This window comes from Diorhabda sublineata, chromosome 1 (genome assembly GCF_026230105.1).
Source record: "Diorhabda sublineata isolate icDioSubl1.1 chromosome 1, icDioSubl1.1, whole genome shotgun sequence".
Taxonomy (NCBI): Eukaryota; Metazoa; Arthropoda; class Insecta; order Coleoptera; family Chrysomelidae; genus Diorhabda; species Diorhabda sublineata.
The window spans coordinates 18810205-18836279 of NC_079474.1; the positions used below are offsets into that span (position 1 = coordinate 18810205).

At 31.1% G+C, this 26075-nt stretch overlaps 3 protein-coding genes across 4 annotated transcripts in view; 2 read left to right on the plus strand and 1 right to left on the minus strand.

Annotated features, from left to right (window-relative positions):
• LOC130452408 (equilibrative nucleoside transporter 1-like) overlaps positions 1–2899 on the plus strand; it is a 22757-nt gene extending 19858 nt beyond the window's left edge. Inside the window, exon 9 of the mRNA XM_056791680.1 lies at positions 619–2899. Within this exon, the coding sequence (XP_056647658.1) occupies positions 619–745 (127 nt within the window). The 3' untranslated portion in view covers positions 746–2899. The remainder of the gene's footprint in view (positions 1–618) is intronic.
• Positions 2900–7960: 5061 nt separating this feature from the next.
• LOC130447672 (kelch domain-containing protein 10 homolog) lies at positions 7961–13919 on the plus strand. 2 transcript variants are annotated; one of them, XM_056784628.1, is made up of 4 exons: positions 7961–8713; positions 10980–11191; positions 11892–12118; positions 13313–13919. In XM_056784628.1, exons 1-4 carry the CDS (start codon positions 8285–8287, stop codon positions 13744–13746), a joined length of 1302 nt encoding a protein of 433 aa, XP_056640606.1. In that variant the 5' UTR covers positions 7961–8284; the 3' UTR covers positions 13747–13919. The 2 variants fall into 2 exon arrangements, with proteins under 2 accessions (XP_056640606.1, XP_056640615.1); XM_056784637.1 differs by having other exon boundaries at positions 7961–8701.
• Positions 13920–15085: 1166 nt separating this feature from the next.
• On the minus strand, positions 15086–24161 carry LOC130452384 (uncharacterized). Its single transcript, XM_056791630.1, has 10 exons — positions 23961–24161; positions 23677–23906; positions 20180–20449; positions 19907–20118; positions 18104–18289; positions 17781–18053; positions 16936–17189; positions 15852–16008; positions 15291–15611; positions 15086–15228 (listed from the first exon to the last, which is right to left on the minus strand). Exons 1-10 carry the CDS (start codon positions 24159–24161, stop codon positions 15086–15088), a joined length of 2247 nt encoding a protein of 748 aa, XP_056647608.1.
• Between the last annotated feature and the right edge of the window lie 1914 nt (positions 24162–26075).

The window sequence follows — 26075 nt, forward strand, 5'->3', positions numbered from 1 at the left end:
ATATTGTCAACAACAGTTAAAAAGTGGTATACTGGCAGATATTGAATGTTCCCTGGCCGACCAAATTTCCAAATTCTTTTGGATAATATAACAAAAGTTCTGAAGGTGCATGAGATGGCGGTGGAGTTTAAGGCGTATCAGAAGGCAATGTATTTACCCATTAGCAGGAACGTAGGCTGGTAAAAGTCACCCAAAACAATCAAAATTTCAAACATCAGCTGGCGAGGATATGGCACCGATAAAGTTCCTCAAATGTAAAAGAAATAAATTGTGTTTCATTTAATGAGAACCGTGGTCAAATTGATATAATTTGTTTGACTACTCAACAGATTCTCCAGAACTTACCCTCGGTGATTATTGGTTCTTTGCAGACCTCAAAAGAATATTCCTGGAAGATAGATTTGACTCAAATTAGGAAGTAATTTTTATTTTAAAAGCATAGATAAATTGTTTTACAAAAAAAGTATTGAAGACTATTAAAGAACAATAACAACTGTTGAAAAGATGATTATGTTGATAGATGAAATCAAGTTTTTAATAAAAAATGTGTTTTCTGTTTATTCCCAGGACTTGTTGAGTAGAGCCTCTGAATTAAAACTTTTCTTCTTCCATTTTCAGGACTGTAGAAGAGCGATACGCTCCAACAGCGGGTATGTTTGCCGCTGCAGCGTTGATCACCGGCATATTCAGCGGTATCTTGTTAGCTTTCATTTGGCCTTGGGTGATAGGCCACATTGGTGCCTAGCAAAAATGTCTGGTATATGACACAGAAAAGGAATTCGCCATCAGATTTAGCTTATGAGAACAATTTCTGGTCATATGCCCTGAAATATTGGTTTTGTGGTTTTAGGAAGTAAACATCGGGTTAAGCAAAAAATACCGAGTAAGGTCACGATCAGATATAAAAAAAATTGTATAGTGTACGTTTTTGTTTAATTGGTAGGGATTAATTTTCGATAAAATTGTTTTTATTTCTCGGTAATTTTTGTAGATTCCGATTAAAATAATCGTAGATCTTCCATAGAACGTAGACCAAAAAAAATATTAAACCTTACCAGTTGTAATTAATTGTTTATAATCTTTTTTATTACGTTTTATATATTTAAAGACAGGGAGGTTCACTATCCACTTTCGATTTGGTATTTTAATTAATAAGTCACATGTACAGGGCGATTAAATTTCGACCACCCCTTATTTATTTACTAATACTATAGTATATTCTACTCAACCTATTCATATTTTTAATAATAATAGTTGTTATTTTGTCCTATAAAATGGAAAAAAAAGAATGAAATTTTTTTTGGGGTTTAGGACAGATTGATTCAGCAAAAAAACTTTTTTTGGTTTCTTGTAACTTACAATTATGCATTTAGTTCTGAGTTTTAATGAAGTATGAGCATTATTTAGTCATTGAATGCTTTTCCCGTCCCCTACTACTTTTTATAATTTTGCATAAATTTCCCACTGTAGCTTAGTTGGGTCCAAAATAATCTATAATTACCTAAAATTCGCACAACATATACAAGTAAAAAATGAAAATTTAGATTTTGTTATTTTGAACAAGTTCCAAATATATAAGAAATTTTTTGTTGGTCCATTTAGTCAATTTGGATGCTTATTTCTTTCCAGGTCAGTTTTTTTGACAAATCGTTATATTTTTGCATAAATTTCCTATCGTAGAATTAATTTATACTAAAAAGAATGTACAATCACATAGAAACCGTTAGAGATCGATAAATGAAACCATAATAATTAATTTTTTGATGGTTTCGAGCAGTTCACAATTAAATAAAAAATTATTAATGATCAATTACTTTCAATATTATAATTTCATTTTCGGTGATAATTTAGACAAATCATGTTCATTTTTGGATACTCATTTCAATTTTTGCATAAATTTTCGATTATATGTTCAAATTTAACTCATATTATGATTAAAAAAACAAAAATCTATTTTTTTTTATTGTTTTGAACAAACTTCAAGTTCATAGAAACATTTCGTTGGTTCATAAGTCAATTTGAATGCTTATTAGTACAGTTTGAGTTTTTTGGCCAAAAAATTTCAATATTCATATGAATTTCCGAATATAGAATCCAATTTAGCTCAAAATTAAGATTTTTAATTTAATTTAGTACAAACCGCTGTAGGAATAAAGGAATCTTGCTTGTCAAATTGAGTTCGGAAAATGGCACTTTACGGTATCCTTCTACTACAGTACTCTGCAATTCTCCCAATCCCGTTTGAAATAATTAGATATAGAAAATCAGTAACATTATCAAATATGACATTTCATATTTTGATATAATTTTACTTTTTATTTAAAACCGAAAACAGTGTGTAAAAAAACATATTACGATATACCTACGTCCGTAAAATTTTTATTACGGTACTCGATTAGATATATTTGACTCGGCTCCTTCGTCGCCTCGTTCATAAAAATTTATCTCGTACCGTACTAAAACACTTCCCGGACTTATAACGTAAATAACTATTTCAAATGTTCAATGGCTGCAATAACATCGAAGACACTAACTGTCTCTTTTTATATTTGTGTAGTTTAAATTGTGTAAAAATAATTCTAGTTGAAATATATTTTAAATAAGTAAGAACCTTTTCATAAATTCCGGGACAAAAAACCTGAATCCGGGACAAATATTGCTTCTAGATGCAAATTGGAAATACGGGATTGTTCCGGCCAATCCGGAACGTATGGCCACCTTATTTATACGCATTTTTATTATTTCGAATAATAAAATTTAATTTATTCGACTTTAATACATTTTTTTTTCTAATTTATGTACATATTCTGCGCAAGACTGAGTATTTAATTTTCGTTTTCATGCTTTGTTTTTGTTTTTAGAATCTGATTAAAGTAGATTTTGTATCGCTTTCGTTTGATTTGTTGTTTTATTATTTTAATTACACTTCATTTTCCATTATGCAATTGTAGATTCGTTTCTTAGAAATCTATTCAATGTAGAATTATTTTGAGCACTGCCATACAGTTAATTTTTAGCTTAAAATAAGTAATTAGAGCGATCAATGGTTTATTTGTATAATTTAAAAATATATATAAAAGTTTTCTTCTTGTGACCTGCCAAAAGATACGAGCAAATTTTTTTTAAAATGTGATTAGTTCATAAATTAAGTATCAATAAAAATGTAATTTGTTAAGAATTGAATATTAATTAATATTTATTTATGAATATAACTTGAACAAATTCTTATAACAAACTACAGATGCAGCGTTGTCAGATCTAACAAAAGATATTTTTTTATTCCTTGGCTTACGATTAGATAAAAATGAAAAGAGCTAAGTGAATCTCTACCTTTTTCAATGATCGCTTAAAAAAAGTATATTGAAATATTTTTTTGATAAATACGACTCTAAATGCCCTTAATAAATGCTAAAGCATTGCGACGCAGTGTTCCGTACTCCATAGTTATCATTATAAATTTTAAATACAGTAAAATCTCTTTAATCGCGGTGTATATGGTATACGGAATGATATTATATGGGACTATAGGGGATACGTTCCTAGGTGCCAAAATAAAAACAAATATATAAAAAATCATTGAAGTTTTCGAATATTTCAATTAATTATCTTAAGGATTAGGCAATGGTTTGAATAATTTTGTAATTTTATCTTGCTTGGCAGTTTTTAAAAGCTCCTTAATTCAGACTGATATCCAGCAATTTGCCTTTTAAAAATAAGACTTCGTTCCATAGACAAATCAACCATAAAGAAATCGCAAAGCACATTTGCCATTCTTAAACCTTCACTAAGATTTTTCAAATTAAATGTCACGTTTCCAGTGTTTGTTGAAGCCTCTTCTTCAATGGGCTGTGAATTTGACATTTCCTCTTGGCTTTAGTCAAATCTTCAACTTGCGATTCAAGCAATTCCTGATGTGACTTGATTCTATTTATTCGAATCTATTCCATTTGCGATTTCGACTATGTTTGCAGTCAAATTTTGAACTTGCACAGATTTTCTAGGTGATTTCAATGTGTGTGGATCTAGTTCTTCCAATAATTCTTTCATGTTTACGATGCATTTTGCTATGTCAAATTTCTTCCAGCATTCCATAATATTCATCCCTATACCAATAATCGTGCTGGCCTATTACATCTACTATCAATGCCTTGTTGAATAAAATTAATTTAAGTAAAATTTTTGACGTAACTTCTTATTTCTTTCAATTAATACATAAATTTTCCAAGCTTATGGGATTTTATTTATGGGTATTGGAAATACTATAAACCTTTTTTAAGTAAAACTTTATTTTGTTCATGTCATATTTGTAAAGTGTGTGGAATTTAAATACTTTCCAAATTGTGATAATTCTAATATGATCAAACTTTTTTTTAGTTATATCCAAGTGAAAAGTTAAACTCACCTTCAGTTCTGAAGCTGTTGACATACGACGTTTTGCTAGAAAATGTGATACCAAAAATGATGCACTTTACAGAACAAAACCGAATTTTTGACATTCAACTTTTTGCCATATATGTAATACTCCTATATAGACAGTTTTTTTTGGGAAAAATGTAACGTTAAGGTGCCGAAAGTATTTATTTTCTTTCTCGTTCGAGACACTTTATCTATACTGCGCATGCTTTATTTCGCGTAAAAGATGCGCAGAACTAACTGAAGCCCCCAGAGGAGAGAGATAACGATACACTATTTGTTTCACTTAGTCAGAACACCTTCCACTTATAGAAACTGTCTTTATATGAGTATTACATATATGGTTTTTGCAATTACAGAGACAATATGCTTTCCATCTACATATATGCATTACATCGTATATTGCTTTACTCAAGTCAAATAGCCTTTACATATAAAAACAAAACCATCATTTAATCTAAATGAATTTATAGGTTAGAATTTTTTAAACAAGGCCTCACTATAAAGCTACATTCTATGTTTTCATTATATATTAGAATCCAATCTTTGCTTTAACATAATTATGAACCAAAAAAGTATCATTACCAAAATTTTTATAATGAAAATAAATCTTATTTGTATAAAGATTGAATTCTTTTGTATAACTTTCATATTCTTATTATCTGATAAATGAAACACAATCAATTTTCTAAACTAATACGAAAGCTTGTATAAACTGTTTAGCAAACGAATACCAGTGACGTACTTCAAAGAAATTTCCACAAAAAAAACAACCAAACGAAATAGGTATTTTTTAAGTACGTCCCTGATGATTATTCAAGTAACTGCCAATCAAATAATGTAAATTAGAATTGTTGATAAGTAATTTTAAGATCCATCCTCGATCATCGCCTTGTGTATCTGTTGAAAACAAATATTCCAATTTTTATACTTATTACTATCCTTTAATTTATTTCTTGATAAAACTAACATGTACTGAAGTATCAAATTAGATACATTTGCTCATTGAAACTATTTTTAAAAATACAAAAATGCAGTTAAAACTAATACCTTTAGTATGAATAGAAAAGTAGTATATCCACCTGATGTGGTATGTACTTTACAACCAAAAAGCTATGGCATGTCTCAAGGAAATGGCAACATCTGTTTATAGACGTTTTTATTTTGTCTACGTGTGCGTACAATTGTTTGATAGAATACAGTTTTGACATGTGTCAATGAGAGCTCATCTATCAGGAAGGAGTGAGAGAGAAGTGAAGTTTTCAATAAATATTCGGTCGTATTTAATTGTTGCATTGCTGACAAACTGACTGTGCCTCCACAAGTCAAGTCAATATCGGAATTTAACTATCTTTTCCCTGTTTATAAACATGTATAATGCAAGTATCTTTAAAAATTGGATTTATTTATGGCATTTCAACAAAATACACAATATATCAAATCATATCATCAAAATCACCTCATACTAAATATATTAATCCTTGAAGAAATTTATTAGAAAAATAAAAAAAAACTTAGTATAAAAACTATTTTAATAAATATACAGGGTCTATACTGACCAATATGTACGTTAAAAACTAACTCATATGTATATTTACATATTTAGAATAGAACCTTTAAACTTTGGTATTAAGTGGTTTTATTATATTTTTATAAGCATATATATTTTGTATCAAAAGTCCGATCTTTTGAATTGTGTATAATGTTTTATATTTTTGTAATTCATTTGTATATCCTCTAGAACACAAATACGCAATTGAAATTTTGTAATGTGTAGAGATTTAAGAAATTTAGAAGAAAAATTTTAAATACTTTTTAGAAATAATGATCCACATTTATGAATGGATACATTTCATTCTTCTTAACGTCATCAAAGAAAAACCGCACATAGTATCAACAACTCGTAGAAAAACGCATTAGTTAAATAAGCGTGACGTCATTTGACATAAAGTACAACAATATACACTAAAAGAAAATGTTCGTTTATAGATTACAAACTATTATTTCACATTTTATTATAGTGTAAATAAAGAAAACATTTTTCGGTGTATTATTTTGCACTATCCCAGCTACTTGAACATTTTTAGCGTCATACCAGGAAATTGTCGGATGTTAGTACCTTTCTGACGTCATCATTAAAATGTATTGAATAATCTGCACAGTGGCGTCATCATAAAAAACGTTTCTAAAGTGTCTATCTTATCCAGTAGATATTCTAATTAAAATCTACGATGGTTTTTATACATTCCTTATAAAAAGAAAGTATTCCGAAAAGTGACAAGTGCATAGACAGATATACAAAGAATTACATATTATACAATATTCGTACTCCGTAAATAAGAACTCTAGTAAAATAATTATACATATAAGGACAATAAACTGTCTTTATTGATCTAGCAAATAAATACCTTCAAACCAAATCATGTAGTTTCTTTTCAAATTTAGTTAAATTAATTTTTTTTTTAATTGAATACGTCAAAAAACACTTGAGACAAATGAGCTTGGAACACAAGAATCAATTCGGTAAGTTTTGTGTCAAGTGTCAAATTTGAAAGCATGTCACAAATTAATTGTTTATTTGTTGCCGAATCCGAAATACAAGTTACTTGATTAACTGAATATAATAATGGAAGCATTTCTTTGAAACTACTTTTTACTATATATGTATATATATATATATATATATATATATATATATATATATATATATATATATATATATATATATATGCCCTTTTATAGTCTTTTTCATTAAAAAATAATGCATATATCCAATTTGTCTCTAAATCCGTTAAAAAAATTTCATTTTTAACAAACCCAGCTGTAAATCCAAAAATATCGAAATGAATTTGAAATTAAAGGCCACATAACGTCAATTCTACAATTTGTGTTTAAAACAAATTTTGATGATCGTGAGCCCAAAATATCTGTTGTTTGATGGATAAGAGGAAAACGCAATTCAAAAACGATAATTTGGAACGTGGGTTAGAAGCATTGCGCACCCATCTGCTCGACTGGGTGCTCAATTTGTCTAATTGGAAAGCAAGTATTGGGTGCATTAAAATAGTAAACCCAAGTGGAATAGATTACGAGGCCTTTTGAGCATAGAGATAAATATTAAGGAATGGTAAATTAGCAAAAATAAGGCGAAAGCTTCAAGAAGTTATGTTATAATTTGTAAGATATTGAATTTTTTAGTGGAGTGCTTAATTGATTTACATTGAAATAAAATCAAAATATCTTCCGTGGCTAAAGTAAAAAATTTGATGGTTCGTCACAAGAATGCTTCTAAATTATATACCTCATACCGGATCAAATAATGAGATATATTCTGATGGTTGCGATTTGCGTTGCTTGAGTTTTGAAAATTACACCAATTCTTTCAACGCTCACTTCGACCCACCTCTTGACAAGGGTCGTTGTGAACTTTAGTCATAACGTCATGAGTGATGTTCTAACTGCGACCACAACGATTATAGTGGCTATGTGGAACGTCCAAGAGTATTTCAGGCGCCGTGAACGCTTAGTGGAATGCACCCATTGTGTTATCTGCCCTGTCATATGTCAATAAAGAAAAAGGTTATGTTTAATTCTATAGTTGAAAATAAAATTTGGTTATTATTTATCACGGTTTTTATGTGTGGATTAAAAGTATATTAAAACTAGTGGTGATCGAGGTTAAGAATGAATAAATTGAGGTTAACGTTTTTATTTCTATAAATTCAATGTCCAGGAAATAAAGCTTATTTTATCCCACTTAAATCTTGCTAACCTTCACTAAATTTTGTTGTGCAATCAATATAAATTGTGCTATGTATCTGATCACAATGCTATCATCGTTTAGATTTCGCATCTGTGCAAATGATAATGAATGTATTTCAAATGTATCCGTCAATTTTTTTTAAAAATTCTAGAAATCCTTTATGTGGTTATCATCAAAATGTGCACCAGTGAAAATGACAAAGTTCGTGGTACTTACGCGTTTAAAGTGTTCCAATATGAGAAAATCGAACCAAATATAAATTCGAAAATACCACTGCCACGGAGCGGGCATAGAATAGACGCCGATTCCTCTAACTTTTATTCGTTTGGCGGTTACAATCCTTTATCCAGAGACGACCAAGTGCGTGAAATGGAAGATGATGTTTGGGTACATTCATTTCCATTGTTTCAAGAGTTGTGGAAGTTTAATTTTGCTACAAGGGAATGGACTAGGTACAAAAATAGTTACACACTACCCATGGAATTGGCATCAAATGCTATGATTCTTCATGGAAACGTCTTAATGGTATATTTTTGTGTAAGATTTTTAAAATTGGTTTCACTAATATTCAAAAATTCTGTTACCAAAAGCTTTGTTTCATTTGTGTATGATTAAATGCAATATCACCATATTTTACATAAAGTTTATAGAAAGGATGAAATATTTTTTCAAAGAAATCATTCAAGCTAGTACCCTTCATTAATTAGTAATTTTTTAAACAAGCCAATGGTTTGTACATGCAATTTTGCACTTTAAGGTGGTACTTAAGAACTGATTTTGTTTTTCACTTTTCTTCACAAATATATAGGACAATATGGGCATATATGCTTAAATATCAAGATAATTCAATCCCAAATCATTCTATTGGATCCAAATCTGGAGACTATAGAAATGAAGTCATGATTTGTCATTTCCCTACTGATATTCAAATTTTTAATAATTTGATAATTAATAATTTTAATTTAAGAAAATAGTAAATATAACAATTGTAAATTTAAATCAAAAGGAAGGCTAGGTTGTTCACCTTGGAATCTGGCATTTAGTAAAAGATCAATTCTGATGAAAATGACCTCAACATAAATAAAATTTAGTACTTAAATAAATTGTTTTACTATGAAAATTATGTAATCCATTAAGAACATGCCAATGTCATTCCATAACATTTGTTAATATTTATTATTTATGTTTCATTACCAGGCTACATACTGAAGGTACAGAGTAGCTGACACATTTGTTGTTAGTTTCCAATTTAGTTTCCATACAATCTTTTCATAATGAATGATGAAAGTGAATTTTTGTTATAATAATAATTGGAACAATGCAATTCATCCTGTATAAAATTTTTTTTGATAAATCGCCTTCATTTTGATAAAAAATTAATTTCAAAAAGCAGGCAAATGGCATAAAAAATAAATTCTGACATGCTCAAAAACTATTGAGTAAAGAAAAATAATTTGATCTATGAAAAAACGTTATTAGGATTAGGGGAGGAACCACTATATATTAATAGGTTAATTTTGAATAAATTATGATTTTGACAAATTTAAGCTTGTATTTTCTTCAGTGTTAATTGAACCTATTTCATTGTTTGAGATGCCCTTTTGTTTTATATTTTTTCTTTGCACTTCACTAAAATCAGGAAAAGATAGAAAGCTACAGATTATTTCCTCGATACTTTTGACTGCGATCATGCAACTTGAATCAATTTTTTTGCTTAATACTGTATGAGAAAGAGACATATAAACATTCAAATGAGATTTTTTGTTGGTGGTTTGATGAAACTCGTCTTGAAACATTTCAAATCTAATTTATTTATCAATATAAAAATTTTGCATTCATGTACACTATTCGGGTATGTTCTGCTTTTAATTATTTACGAAGATAATCACTTTCTCCTTTACACTTTTAAACCTTGTGGTATAAATTTCCCAAAATACCAGATGAATCATATGGTTGAAGTAATTATATTTGTTAGATATATTGTTCTATAGGGTTGGTCATTAGTCATACAATCAAGGTTGTGGTCATCACTATTTTGTATTTATATATTTCTCTCTTACATAAAAATAAATTACAATTTTTATTTAACTATATATCTAAAACCATTCATTTTAGTTTTCTTCTTCGACAATTTTCTAAGACACTGGGCTTTAAAATTGGGATTGTTTTCGACACTCTTATTTTAAGGTGTGTATCTTTGTTAATAATCCATATTTTTTTACATGTGTATAGCTCGAGGATATTCATCTGTATTTTGCGTCTCCCATTTGGTATACAGTTGTCAATAAATGTTGGTTATTGAGTGGGAGTGGTTTGCAGAAATAAATACTTTGAATAGCATATGCAAATATAAACTCAAATTCAATTAGAATATTGTATTCATTTGATTAATAGTGTTTTCAAACTTTCAAACTTTTATTTCAAACATTAATTCGACTATATTGACTTTCATTGATATTTATACATATATATGAGGATGGTCCAACAAAGAAAGCACAAAAATTTTGGAAAAGAATATATTTATTTTTCAAAAACACGATTTATAAACACAATTGGTAGTCCTCAACTTTTTGTACAAGAACATCCCAAAATATTCAAAATAAGTATTTTCTCCCAACTATTCTATAATCTTGGATCTATAGAATTTAGTCATCCTAATATCTGCATAATATCAATAACTTATTCCTGGTTATGTTTCGTTTCAGTGTCTTTTCATTAAACAAAAAATTAAGAGTCAATAAACAAGCTTCAGAGAATAATTTATTATTTATTGCATATTAAGAAATGTTTCCTTATTTTTTAGGTATATGGAGGGACGGGTTCACCGTTTGGGATAAGATGTAGCAATCAACTTTACGTTTGTAAGGTTAATGAGGAAAATAGTTTAATGATCGAAATCCATACAACCGGTCAGCTTCCTTTACCATTATATGGTCAAGCACTTATTTATCATAACGATCACCTATATACCATTGGTGGTACTACTGGATTATCATATACCTGTGACATTCACAGGTAAGTCATCGATGTATTCGAAAAAATGAATAAGTTTTCAATTATAATGTTTCAACTCTCCATCGACAATATATATGGTCCAGTGGGCGCATATAGGCCTCCGTCTAGACCCTTTGTGCCAGATTAACAACTACCAAATGCTTTATAAAATCCAGTCAGGCACATAGGCTTGAACTTTTGTACATCACTGGGCAAATTCTTAGGTTTACCTTTGTGTTTGAGCCTCTCAGATGACGAGATTTAGTAGTTTCTTTATCCTCCAAGCACCAGTGACATTTTGCATTGTGTGTGATGCATGTGACATTGAGATATCATCTAGGATGACAATGTACAGGTAAAAGACGTTACCAGACATCAAGCCCATTTTAAGTACTTTTAAGTACTTTCCACCCATCTCCATCTAGACTTGCGATCTGACTTTTCAGAGATATGATAGCCACACTTTTGGTTACAACAAGAATCGGTTGTAGCCCAAATTTCATGGTTAGTTTTGTTGGAAGGATTGTGAAATTGGTAGTTGATCCTTGAAACCTATTTCATTAGACAAATAAATATTTTAGGGAAATATTCATTATTTTCATCATGTTGGTTCTAAATGAAGACTTTTTTCCTTTAATTTCATGGTATTGGTAGGATGTCGTTTTTTAGGGTTTGTTTGAAAAGGAAAAAAAATTATATCCAATTTGTTTTTTTTTTGTAGATTAAATATAAAAACAATGAATTGGGAAAGTGTATATCTTTGCAATGGATTGGGAGAATATGAACCGAAGGGTCGATACAGGCATGAAGTGGGATTCGATGGCAAATATATTTATTTATTAGGCGGAGGTACGACTGATGAAGCGTATGGTTTTAGATACATCCCCACATTTGATATAGAAAAAAACGTCTGGCTGAGGAAAAAAACAAACAGAGATCCTGCCAAAGGTAGGAAACATTTTCACATATTATCTATTAGTTTCCGAACTGAATATTTCCATATTAATCATTTGTTTCCTATGCTTCAATAAATATTAAACCTAAACATTTTTCAGTTATTGTTAGCATTGAAAAATTAAGAGGGGAAATATATATTTTTTATAAGACACAACAAACTTAAATTTGAGAAAATTTATTCAAAAAACATATAAAAAAACACAAACAGAAAAGTAGGGACAGTTTAGACCAACAGAATGAGAATGGAACCATCTATTCGAGTTTGAATACAAAAGGAACTGTCTAAAGCAGTCCAAAAAATCATAAACAGTCTGGAGTATCTAACAGAAAACACAAATAGTCCAGAGTAGTTCAAATGAAACAAGAAGATTGTAAAACCGCTGAAGTCAACCAGAAACACTCCAGAACTACCCAAATCATACAGAACAGCTCAAATAAAACAGGCACATACTAGAATAGCTCAAATAAAACAGGAACAGACTAGAACAGCTCAAATAAAACAGGAACAGACTAGAACAGCTCAAATAAAACAGGAACAGACTAGAAAAGCTCAAATAAAACAGGAACAGACTAGAACAGCTCAAACAAAACAGGAACATACTAGAATAGCTCACATAAAACAGGAACAGACTATACAGTTCAAATAAAACAGGAACAGACTAGAAAATAAAACAGGAACAGATTAGAACAGCTTAAACAAAACAGGAACATACTATAATAGCTCAAATAAAACATGAACAATCCGAAACAGAAAATCAGATATGCACAAATAAATTAGGAACAGTTCAGAATATTAGAAATAAACAGTCCCGGATGGTTCAAACAAAGGGGAACAGTCCAGAATAGACTGAATGGTAGCCTAAGTAAAACGAAAATGGTTTAGAATAGAACAAATAAACTGGATCAATTTAGAGGAGCTGAAATAAAACGGAAAAAAATTATAACTGCATAAATAAACCAGAAATTTTTACTGTATATATATTTTTTATTTATCTATGGAAAGTATGATATTAAATGTCCGAATTGGTACAATTTCCAGAAAACTATAAGTGTTAATCACTTTTTTAATTGAATTAAAATTCATTTTCTAATACCTGAAATATGAAATCTTAGAATTTTATTTTTGTACAGAATTTTTATAAATTTTTCTTATAGAAATATTGACAACGACTGTTATTATTGTAGGTTTCCCCGAACCACGCAGATGTCATGGAGCAGTACAAATAACCTACAATAACTCCATACAACTGTTCATCACCGGCGGTCACGATGGGGAATGTGCTTTCGACGATCTATGGCGATTAGATTTACAAAATTTTCAATGGACTTGTTTTGATTTGTGTAGGTTACCACAACCGACCTATTTCCACGCCACTGCAGTGAGTCCGGAGGGTAGGTTGTACGTTTTCGGCGGCATTTATAGCGGAGACGAGGACGTTACTAGGAATAACGATATCTATTCGACATGGCTGTGTATACCTAAATTAAGTGAAATTTGTTGGGAAGCTGTACTACATTATACTCCTAATATTAAAAAACTTGAACATAGTGAGTTAATCGATATGGGGTTACCGAGGAGGTTTCTGCAGAGACTGGATAATAAGGAGGTATCAAAATAATAATGAAGAAATATCCCACTGTGTTGATTTTAAATGTGATATCCGGATTTTATTTGAATTGGCATCCGAGATTCAGTATATACATTCGATACAAGTATAATTACTTTTTAATTAATACTTTTTTAAGTATTGGTATCTATCGATTCATTTCAATAAAATTATATACAATTTAATTGAGTATTTTATTCGTTAGTTAATCAAAATTGTTCCCTCTATTAAAATAATTGCAACTTTTTGAAAAATTAATAAAAAAATTTTGGAACATAGAATATGTCATACATACCGAGGAAGCCACTTTGGTCCTGGTGATTGCTTACATTGCCAGATCACAATGACAAGTGACATTTTCTATAAATAGTTTCTCCATGATAAACAATTATATTTTTACAAAATGTCATTAAACACCAGGTTAGTAAATAAATTTGTTATTAGAAAGCATTAATAAGAAAAAAATTATCTTTATCAATATAATTCTTCTGCTATCCTGTAATCCCCATTGAGGTATGGGAGCTTGTTAAAGGGGATCCGAACTGCTGATCGAAAGATAATCGGTACACCTTTCTTTATCTCTCTTTTCTCTATTTTGATTAGATCTATAATATAAAACACTAATCAGAAGCGAGAAGAGAATGATAAAACGGTGCTTTCATAATTCCATTACATGCCACTCTAACTTTAATATCAACTCTATGGTAATTCCCTCAACTTCGATCACAGATTGACGATTTTTCGTTCCAAACTCAGTCGTTTTTGTCATTAGAGCTATTTTATATTAAATTAAGCTAAAATTATAATCATGGAATTAAATAGTTCCATTAGTTCAAAGAAGTTTACAGTTCTCTAGATATTAAGTTAAAAATACCCTTTTTCCCTATTGTACAAAAACACTCATAGAACTAGGGAAAAATTCCTTTGGTTGGCATCCCTACAATGAATGATCGCAAATTGATTGTCAGTGTTTGCTAAAACAGTGTTGTCAATTCTACTTAATATTTTACCAGGTTTAAAATGGAAGATTTTTTGCAAATATGATTATGGATGTCAAATACTACAGTACCTTCAATTTTTTTCAATGTATTATTAATAAATTGAGAAAATTAAGACCAGTATGCGGTTTCACTACATCCTATGCAAAATAATTCAGAAAATACGAAATTTTTATGTATGGGCCTTAAAGTGTGACAGCTGCGCTTAGCTAGTTTGTTTGAAACGGGTGCGTTCAGCTGAACTCTAACAACCTACGCAATTCTTGAAATAAAGACGAATGATTTACATCTAAATAATAATTTTTTAACATAATTAATTCGAATAACGAAAACAAAATTTATTATATATTGTTTTATTGTATTTGTCCACAACAAATTGGAATCGGAAATAGAATCGTCTTCTTTTTTATAGCTCTCAATTCCAACCACTTCTCTTGATTAGGCACGTACATTTCCGCCGGCATTAGTTCCCCATCCTCTTCTTCTCCACCAGAATCTTCAACATCTAAAATAAATTGAATGAATTTCGAAATAAGATAACATAGTATTTATACGTACGTATAGATGTCGTCTTATTCTTATCCGCCATTTGTATCCTCTCTCCCGGTCTCCTTAACAACAATCTCCCTACTCCTTCGCACCTTTTCAATACTTCGTTTTTTAGTAATTTCTTTCTCATTGTATCACTTATATTCGCGCAGTCTGTTAACCACAATATTACGTATCTAAAATCGCATAGTAATTGATGAGCCCCATAATGACTAAATTTTATTTTATTTATATAAATGTGATCTAACCAACATTCGCAAATTAAGGTTAGGATCATGTTGGCTATCAAGTGATCCTCGGTTGCGTCGAGTACTGGTACCAAGACTCGATCTAAAATAAATGGCGATAAGAATCATTTTGAATGTTCATCTCAAATATTTTAATCATTAATGTAGTGTATTTCAAAACTTTGTTCAGTTCAGTATTTCGTATTTTATACAATATATCTAAGTTAGTGTTTTTTAAAAACTTGTTTTCATCTTGAAAAACCATAACTTCCACACTTTTTTTGTGAAAATATCTTGTTTTGTATTATCAATGTTATGATGTGATTAATAAAAATGTAATAACCTAAATATTTGGTGACAAATGAACTTGGTTGTTCAGGAAGAATTTGGATACCAGTCTTTTTCCAATAAAAACTGGATGGAAATATCATCTGTAAATTAGCAAGACATATTGTTCTACATACGGTAGCCAAGCCATCCACACATTCTTTCGCAGTTTCCTAAAACATACATTCAACCATAATGTATAATACGAGGTGTGTTAAAAAAATATCAATTATTTTATTAAATTTAAAATTTAATTAATCGAATTTAGAGTAAAGAATATTCTATTTCTTTCAAGATTTCCTAAAACATAAAATCAACCATAATATTTATATAATACGAGGTATGTTCAAATTATATAATAAATTATTTTATTGCAAACAAAAGTAAAAATGGAGTTGATCGCCTTCAAAGTAAGACATTCTTTCCCAGTTTCTTAAAACATACAACCAAAATGTATAATCTTTGTTGTGCTTATGGTGTCATGTAGGCTCACTGCAACTCAAAGGATCTAGTTCTTTTTTCTTGCTCTGGTACTCAATGTTTACTTCTGATCTATCAATCCCACTCCTTTTAGAAAGTTCAGGAGTTCCATAGTCTTTCAAACTTAGAGAGAACGTGGATAGAGGTTTCGACCTCAACTTAAAAGAATTTTCACGATCAACTCTTTGCTGAATCTGGCGTCTTCAAGTGTCCATTGAGGCGGCGATGCACCGAGAAGTTCCTGAAGTAAATTGTGATTTGAGGGTTTATCCTTGGAGACTTTTTCCCTGAAATTCTGGATGAGTTTTTCCCTGCCACGCTTTCCAATAATATATTATGGAAGATTATTAAGATTCCCTTATACTGCAGCTGTTAGGCATGTTCTCATGACTCCGGTTACACATAAGCAAGTCAGTATTCCAAAGATTAATTTTCGTGGTATTCAGACCAGTTCTACTCCCCCATAAGTGATTATTGGTCTTACTGTCGCCTTGTACATCCACTGATAGATCACTTACAAAAGGGTTTACACATAAACGCCAAATTAAATCCCGTGGTCTTGACAAGTGCTGTTCAAAAAAAAACTGTCAATTAGATATCTTTGATCCGTGTGATCCTACCTTCAATTTATCAAAATTCACTTTGACTTCCGACACCAATTTCGCTCTCATAAGTGCGCATACTTCTACGTGCACCCCCAAATTCCCTTTCTGAATTTCATTTGTATGATCGGCAAGTTTTAGGTTATTGAGTTGGTCAAGGCAATTGACGATGTCTTCGTGAATCACAGCGAAAAACGCGCTTACATTCCAAGCGTTCACTAATTTTTTGCATTCGTTGATACACCATGATCTCGTAGTGTGTATGGAGTGATCTAAAAATCAAAATATGTCACAGTTAGACATTGGAATTTATCAAGTTATTGTTAACAGATGTTTTAAGATGAAATTGAATGAAAATATAGCATTACTTATAAATTATGTAGCAGGAAATATTAATTTGGAATTGTGTAATCTAAAGAATTGTCAAAATCAGATGATACCTATTTGAAAATGGTTGCCGTGGGGGTAAACAAATGCGATTGTCGAAAGTTTTTGTGCGGTTTGCGAATTTATTTGTTGAATTCTGGACCTTATCATTTCCAGTTATTTTGTGAAATCACTTCTTAAAGCGTTGTTGCATAAAGAAATGAGAAATTTCCTCCAAGAAAAGTGGGTTGATTCTATAGAGTCCTCTTAATAAACCAAAAGAAATAACTCTCACTATCGGAAAAAATAAGAAAGATTAGCACGGAAAATTAAATGTTTACCCCACGGCGAACATTTTGACGTTGATCAACTGTTTTCTTAGATTGCTTGATTGACATCCCTCGTCAAGCACGATTCTTTTTATATTTATGACTATACCCTACCTGGCCCGCGTTCCAGTATTACTATTTTACAATGATTAATAAACCTTACATTACCTAGTCTGTGTAAAATGGGAATCTGTTCGACAAGTGGTAACTCATCTAAAGGTGCACCGACAATCCAATCAGGTGTAGATTCACACTGATTACACAACATAACGAGATCTTGTAGAGCATTAGCGAATAATTTACCAGTTTCTTTATTACAAGGTTTATTAGAAGCGACCAGAGCTAATCTAAAATATTGATCCCACGATGTAGACGCAACGTGAACGCCTAACGCATCCGCTAGGCTAGCTAAAGATGACAAAACCACCGGAGATACATCGGCTGAAAGAAAAATTAATGTATTCTTCATTTATTTGAGTATATCAAATCACCTAATGGTATGAATTGTATTATCCATTCTCGTAGATGTTCGCTAGAATGAGGAGATCTTGCAGATAGAGGAGAAGAAGACCACCATAATACGATGTGTTCTAAAAAATTACCTACTTCTCCCCATAAGACTTGTTCGTAGTATTCTAAAACTTTGTCGCGTGCTTTCGGACTTATTTTATTTATTCCTAAAAGAATTCATTCATTCAATACATTTCGAAGTTCTCGGTGTGTACTTGTAATTATAAATAAGTATACAGGATGTTTCAAAACGTTCGCATGCGAGTTATATCACTGCATTAATCGCAAATTAACAATAAGGTTTAGCCAATCAAAGTTTGTGGAACGTTCCTCCCTATCGAGCAGTCAAGACAGCCATAAAAGTATTTAGCTGCTGCAGCATTTTCGAAATTTGCGTTATAGACATGTGATTATTTGGTGATTTTTAATGCAGTGATATGTTTATGTGTCTGAATCGTCTCGATTTTAGGTATCTTCTGATTTTTGAATTAACTTTTTTACAGACAGTTAAAAATTTAATGTTTTTCGTCTACTTTCAAATTTTTTCAAAATATTTTATACATATATATAACACATCACTCAATGAGTCGTATGATTACCTAAGAGATTTTTCCAAAAAATTTTTTACCAACGAACATTTTTTTTCAGAAGCCATCATCGTTTTGTGAGTCGCTGTTTTGACTTGGTGAAGAAGTGGTGTTTTCTTAGACATATGAAGCCGTTTTTCCTTGATTTTTGCATTCAAACGATCCAACAACTCAATGTAGTATTCCCAATTAACTGTCTCTCCCTTTTGGAGATAGTCGATGAACAATTTTCCATGCGCATCCCAAAATACTGAAGCAAAAAACCTTCCCAGCTGACTATTGTGTCCTTGGACGGTTCCGACGTGGTTCTCCGGCTACAGTTCACTCAGATGATAATCGTTTTGATTCCGGAGTGAAGTGATGGGTACATTGTCACGTAAAAACGCGAAAATCTGATTTATTACGCGTAAAAATAGTCAATCACTGTTCTGAATCATCAACACGTTGTTGTTTTTGATCGACAGTGAGTAAACGCGGCAACCACTTTGAAAAAAGCCTTCTAATGGTCAAATTTTCATATATAATTATAAACACACTATCTTCTGATATAAGCTTAGTGGATTTTTTTGGTGTTTTCTCGAGTAAACTCTTTAATTAGACGACCAGAACGTTCACCATCATCGACCACGTTTAAATTCAGCAAACCAATAACAAATGATTCTCCTGATAACACTTTTGAAGCCATTGCTGAACTTTTGCAGTATTTTTTTCATCAAGAAGCAATGATAAATCAACACACATTGTTTTGAAAATAACAAAAGTAGCTTCGCTTAAATGGTTGTCACTTTTTACTGACCAATTGAAATGTCATGAAATTTGACACAAATTTGGTACTTCGTAAACATCATATCGATTTGACAAAGGCAACGCCATCTGTGTGACAGTCACATGATTTATTGGGTGATGTTATATATATACGAATGTGTGTATGTTTGATTGCGTCTCTTAGACGAAGATGCTTAAATCAGTATATTTCGGTTTCGTGTTTTAAACATTTATTTGTATTTATTAATTTACGTATAATATTTGATTGATTAGTGTACAAACAATATCTTAAATTGATTTATTAATACTATAGGGTAGATTTTGAAGTGAGGGGTGAATAGAACAAAATTTCACGCAAATCCATGCGTCTTGATGGAATTCTGAAGTGATACCATATTTTTACTGTTGTTCACTGGACTATAACATACCTACCTGTGTTTTTTGATTTTTTAATTCCATCATTTCCCAACATTTCAGGTGCAGCTTTCAACGTTACCGTTAACAGGTCAATTACATATTTTTCTTCGCAATAAATTAGTTCCTCTAAACTGGCGAAATTACTACTGTCATGAACATTCCCAGATTGTTCTTGAGGAACAGTTATTTCAGTTAAATCAGGAGGCGACATATGTTGTGTCAAAGTCCTTAAATAACCCAAATTTGATGAAAGATAATATATATTTGAATATACGTTGCTTAACTTACATGTATATTTCCAAACTGGAATTGTCAGAGCCATCATCGTCGTCCTCTGAATTTTCATATAATTTATAAGTTTCCAATAGACAATCTATCAATTTGTGACAACATAATTCTGCTCTTTTATAAGCAATTATTTGTAATAATCTTGTTACGGATATTTTTCTCAAAGGAAAACATAAATACGGACAAGTATTTTTACATATACTGTTATCAGTTGAAGTATTATTATGTTTATTGTACAAATCCAATAAACTATTATAACAAACCGAAATTCTAAAACATAGAACCTCATTATTAGTGCAGGGGCAAACAGTAAATTTCAAAAGAAAAAGTCGCAATCAATGATAGAAGCATGAAAATATTGGCAGTGATTCCAAAAGAAAATTTTAGAGATCGGGAGCCCCTCGAAATTCGCCATAGGAGGGGCAGGGGGTCGATTTTTGAGGTTTCACCCCCTCGTGAAAAAGTGGGGTGAGAAATTTTGACGTTCTTAGGGTCGATTTTACATATTTCGACCCTCCTGAACACGATCCGACCTCGAGAAGTGCCCCAAATTTCAAATTGAAAATTTACCCATTTTCAGGAGGTCCCGCAAGTTGCCTAGTTTCGAGGATTTTTGATGTTTTTTGAATATTTTCTTCTCTGTACAAAATGTGAGGAATTTTGAAGCATTACAAATAGTAGATATGGTGACTAGTTACCTCGAACAATGAGCCTTTTACTACATTTTGTTTAGCATTTAAGAAGCCATAATTTTTGTTTTTTTAGAGCATATTCGACGAATCTTCAGTATTGGGATCGTTTTCAAAATTTTCATCGTAATAACCTGTTTTTAAAACAATAATTCATTGTGGAGGAGTAGTATTATACTGAAGCGAAATCCTGTTGACCACTTTGCAGGGGCGCAGGAAAAACAAATTTGGGAATAAAATTTGAATTTTTTCTAGTAGAAAAGAACTTAATTTCTTTCTTTCGAATTTTGATCTATACGTTTTTTAAGTGGTTGGGAGATACGAAGTTTAAAAGCTTCACACTTAGAAGCTTGAGACATTGCATTAGAATGAAATAAATTCCCTGAATATGAATAAGATATATGTAGGTAATATTTGTGCCATTATGGACGAAAATTGGTGAAATTTCTGAAACGTTTCGGGAGTTCATTTCTTGTCAATGCCGTCAAGGATGGCATGCCATGCAAATTGCAGCAATTCCGGTTGTATATAAAAAATAAAGTTTCAAAATTATATTAGTGGGGGAACGAGGGGCTTGTTGTAACAGTTTTCATTAAAACTAATATATCTTGAGATCTATTGATTAAATTTCTATTAAATAAAGATGGATGGATACTGTAACTCTTCCTCTACCAAATCAAGTAAAAATAATACCATAACTATTGGTCATTATTTTACAATCAAATATTTTCTAGAAGAAGTGCGGTGTTACAACTTACCTCGTGCTTGTGGCAAGTTGTAACGTTTACCGGGGCAAGTAGTAACGACAAAAAAACGACAATAATACCTCTAATTATTTATTCTTTGTTTATTTTTAACAAAATTGACATCTTTCTAAAGTAAGTATTATGTAATTCTTATCAAAAATCAACTCAAATACACTTTTTAACAGTTTTATTTAGTTAAACACTACTTAGAATCATCATGGCACTTTTAAATCACAATAAGTAGTTGAATTATTTATATCTTAGGTATACTTCGTAATTAACTTTTCTTAATAGCTATCTAACAAAGTATTATACTTATGTAAGAATCAACATTTGGTAGGTTTCATTATAATTAAATTCAGTCTTCATCTGAGCTACAATTAATACAAATAAAAGATATAATGTCTCCTGTAACACATCCTACATTTGCCCACATCTTACAAATGATGCACTCTATCAAATCTTCTTTCTTTGTATCTGTGAAAGATAAATTTGAATGGAAATAAGATATAGAAAACTTGAAATTAGTCAATATTAAAAACACAAACCGAAATTTTACGACAGTACAATTTTATATTACTTGGTAGAAATAAAACGCGTGCACACTCCCGCTCACAGCACCGGCCGGCAGGACACTGACTATGGCAACATGATGCGGCGCGGTTTATAGGTTAAATCGGGTCAAAGAAATAAGATCCTAGTGAAAAGAGCCTATTACTACTTATCTTACTGTTACAACAAGCCCCTCGCTTCCCTATACTTAAAAGGAGGTCGCTAGCCACTGCATCTATTATTTTGTACAGAGAAGAAAATATTTAAAAAACGTATAAATAAAAAACATGAAAAATTCTAGAAACTAGGCAACTTGCGGTCCCTCCTGTTTCTCTCCTTCTCGATATGTCGAGCTCATATAAACGTTAAAATGTCTTATTTGACCTCTACTACTCGTATTGAAAATTCTACAATTTTGACGCATTTTTCACAAAAATCGGAAAATGGGGAAATTTTCAATTTGAAATTTGGGGCACTTCTCGAGGTCGGATCTTGAAAGTAATAATATATTCATGATCAGGAGGGTCAAAATATGTAAAATCGACCCTAAGAACGTCAAAATTGCTCGCCCCACTTTTTCACGGGAACATCAAAAATCGACCGATTTGCAGTTACTAAGACTAGGAATTGGGTTTAATTTGATTTTCCGAATGTATGGCCTCGTTGAATTTGAAGGAGACAAAAGCATCAGCGTCGTTTTGGAAAAATGGCTGACGACTCACAAAACGCGTGTGCGTTGGCCACCCAATAAAAATAAAAAAAGTTACAATAAACTTTTATTATTTAAAGCTGATTTTGACTGGAAATTTTTTAATATTTTAAGATGTTTCTATTCATCAGGTTTGTTAGAACAGATTTGTATTTTATGAAAATTAATTTTTTGTATTATAGACAACTATCACAAAATACAATCAAAAATAAAGAAAGCCTCTGAAAAAACAGATTTTAGCTCAGCTGATACAAATGATAATCTCAAAAAACAAAAATAAATAAAGAAGTTATGTTTTTAAGTATTTTGTTTTGATAATGATTTAAGAATTGTCATATTTATTTTATGTATTTTTTTATATATATATATATATTTTTTTGTAAAACATTTTTCAATTTAATAATTGTTTTTATTAGACGTCTTAAAGAAGTCGTTCTATGATATAACTGACGTCCATTAAACGTCTAAACATGACGTCATTTAACCTAACAATATAAAGAACGTCATTCTTACGCCAAACATTCGTCAAAATGTCAAAAAAGTAGCTTCTAATGTGACGTCTTTCAGGCATTAACTTGCTAGCTGGGTAAACGTAACCAGAGGCTCCATTCATAGTAAATAAAGTTTGCTTTTGTATATTTTAAAATGAAAAATAAGATTTCGGCAAACAGTTTGAGAAGCAACTGTTTCAACACGCAAGAGACGTGGTACGCTGACGACTACATCAACACTTGTTTTTATAAAGAATTATCATCTTCAGAGATCAAACATAATACTCTCGGTTTCTGTTTAAATATTTACCTCAAAGTTTGAACCAATAGAGTTTCTCCGTGATATATGAATAGATGAGCAATTTCATTAATAACTTCGCCAATAAAATACACTAGTTTTAATTCGGCCTTCCATAAAATTTCTCTCCACATTTGAAATTTTTTCGCTACCAAAATATGTTTGTCAGACACTAATTGCGGAAAAATTTTCGAATAAGATTTTTCTATGGATTCTAAGGTTAAAGTTATTTCTTCTATAATCTAAAAGTGGGTTTGTCAATGCGTACAGTTTACGCGATGGATATTTATACGTACTGCTAGTTCTGAATCATTGTTATGCAGATGGGAATTAAATTTTTGACACGATTTATTATTTAAATGATTCAATAATACCTCCAATTTTGTTGTTAGCGAATCGCAATCATTTACCAATTTTCTACAACAATCGTACAAATCTTGATAACTAAATATCTCCACTGGTAACCATTTTTGAATTATTTGGACATTCCAAGACATAGAGGTTAGTTTTTTTTCTATTATTTCACAAAATTCTTCAGATAACTCTAGTTTAGTGAAGCTTTATTTAATCAATATTAAAAATTGAGGTTAAATTTGTTTTTAGTTTCTATGGATACCTATTTGGGATTTAGTAAAAAACATTCTTTATACTGTGCATATGCAGTGAGTATAATTTTTAAATAAAAAACAAACGAAATAACCCTTCAGCTAATTACATTAACCCACATGCATATTAGGGTAGTAAGAATCCTATCATATGGCTATAACTCGTTCAATTCCCAGAGTACGAAGGTTGTTTGAAAAGTTGTCAAGGGAAAAGTGGTCAGCTGATAAGATTCAGTAGGTGATAGATGCTGCTGCGTTAGAACTCTTAAGGTACCAGCTGATAAACTTTCCACTGAATATGACCACCAGGTACATTTTTAGTTAAGAGGAAATCTTTGAAAATATAAGTTTTTTGTCATGTTAGAGCATCCACGTATAATCCACTATGTTATGTTCAAATGAATGTTTTACCTTTAACTACAGTTGAATATCGCAAATCCGTGTTTCTAAAAATATCGAATATCCAGATTGATTCGTACATATCGTAATTTTTAGCTTCTGTATTTGATACTAGATGGCGACACGATACATAACTATAGCATGAAGAATATGTTTATAAAGTATTTAATCTTTTTATCATTATTATTTTATAAATGTGTTTTTGTGTGGTATCAAACGCGATTTTATTATATTTTATGCATACCTCTCCCTTTCTTTACAATATTATGTAGTGCCATCTTATTTCTCATTAGCGCGATAGATGGCGCCACCATAAATGTAGTCAATTCAAATATGGAAAGATCTGTACTGTATTAGGTAAACTACAATCTTAGAAATTTTCAAATATAAGGAAATGACTAAAAAATTTTTTTTTCTCCATGCGTGGGAGGCTGCCACTGCTCTCTCCACCTACGAAGCCCAACTGACGGTCGTCATTTTATGTAATGCGGTATGATTTCTCGTTAGCGCGATAGATGGCGCCACCATAAATGTAGTCAAATCGAATATGGAAAGATCTGTACTGTACTGATGTTGTACTTTATTAGGTAAACTACAATCTGAGAAAATTTCAAATAGGAGGAAATTACTGAAAAAACTTTTTTTTCTCCATGCGTGGGAGACTGCCACTGCCCGCTTCACCTACGGAGCTCAACTGACGGTCGCCATTTTAAGAATTTATACTCGAAAGTTAATGAACACACTGTTTACTATGTGATCAGTATTATTTTTTACAGTTATAGCAACATCGGGAGCTTCTTCCCCAATAGCAATCACTAATACTTTCAGAGTGTATTAAAATCTGTAACATAGATGACTAGATGTAGAAATATTAGCTGCTTTCCATTAACATTTAAGTAAATTGAGACACTCAGTTATGTGAGTATTTTACACTCAGATAATAACGTCACTGTTCGGTGAATGAATGGAACGCGTAATGTGAGTAAATATTCACCATAATCATTGATGATCCAACTGTCTCGCAGCAAAAGAAGCGACAAAACTCAAATGATATTATTCATTTGCATCAATGACTGTTTGCAATCATTTAGTATTTATTTGCTTATTTTGTTGACAAGATTTGACAACGTGATGTACTTAACCTCATTTAGACGCAGCTAATGGTTATAATACACTCATATCGAGACCATTCGTGGCAGGATATTTTTAAACACAGTGACGTTTTCGAAGCAGCAGATAATGACGTCACTGTTCAGTAAATAAAAGGAACGCGTACTGTGTGATTAATGAAGATTATTTACATCCATGTACTTATTTGCTTGCAAGATCTGATAACGTGATCTCCTTAATCTCACTTTAAATCTGACTAAATCACACGGTCTCAAGTCTGTGCAGATTGCTGGTATA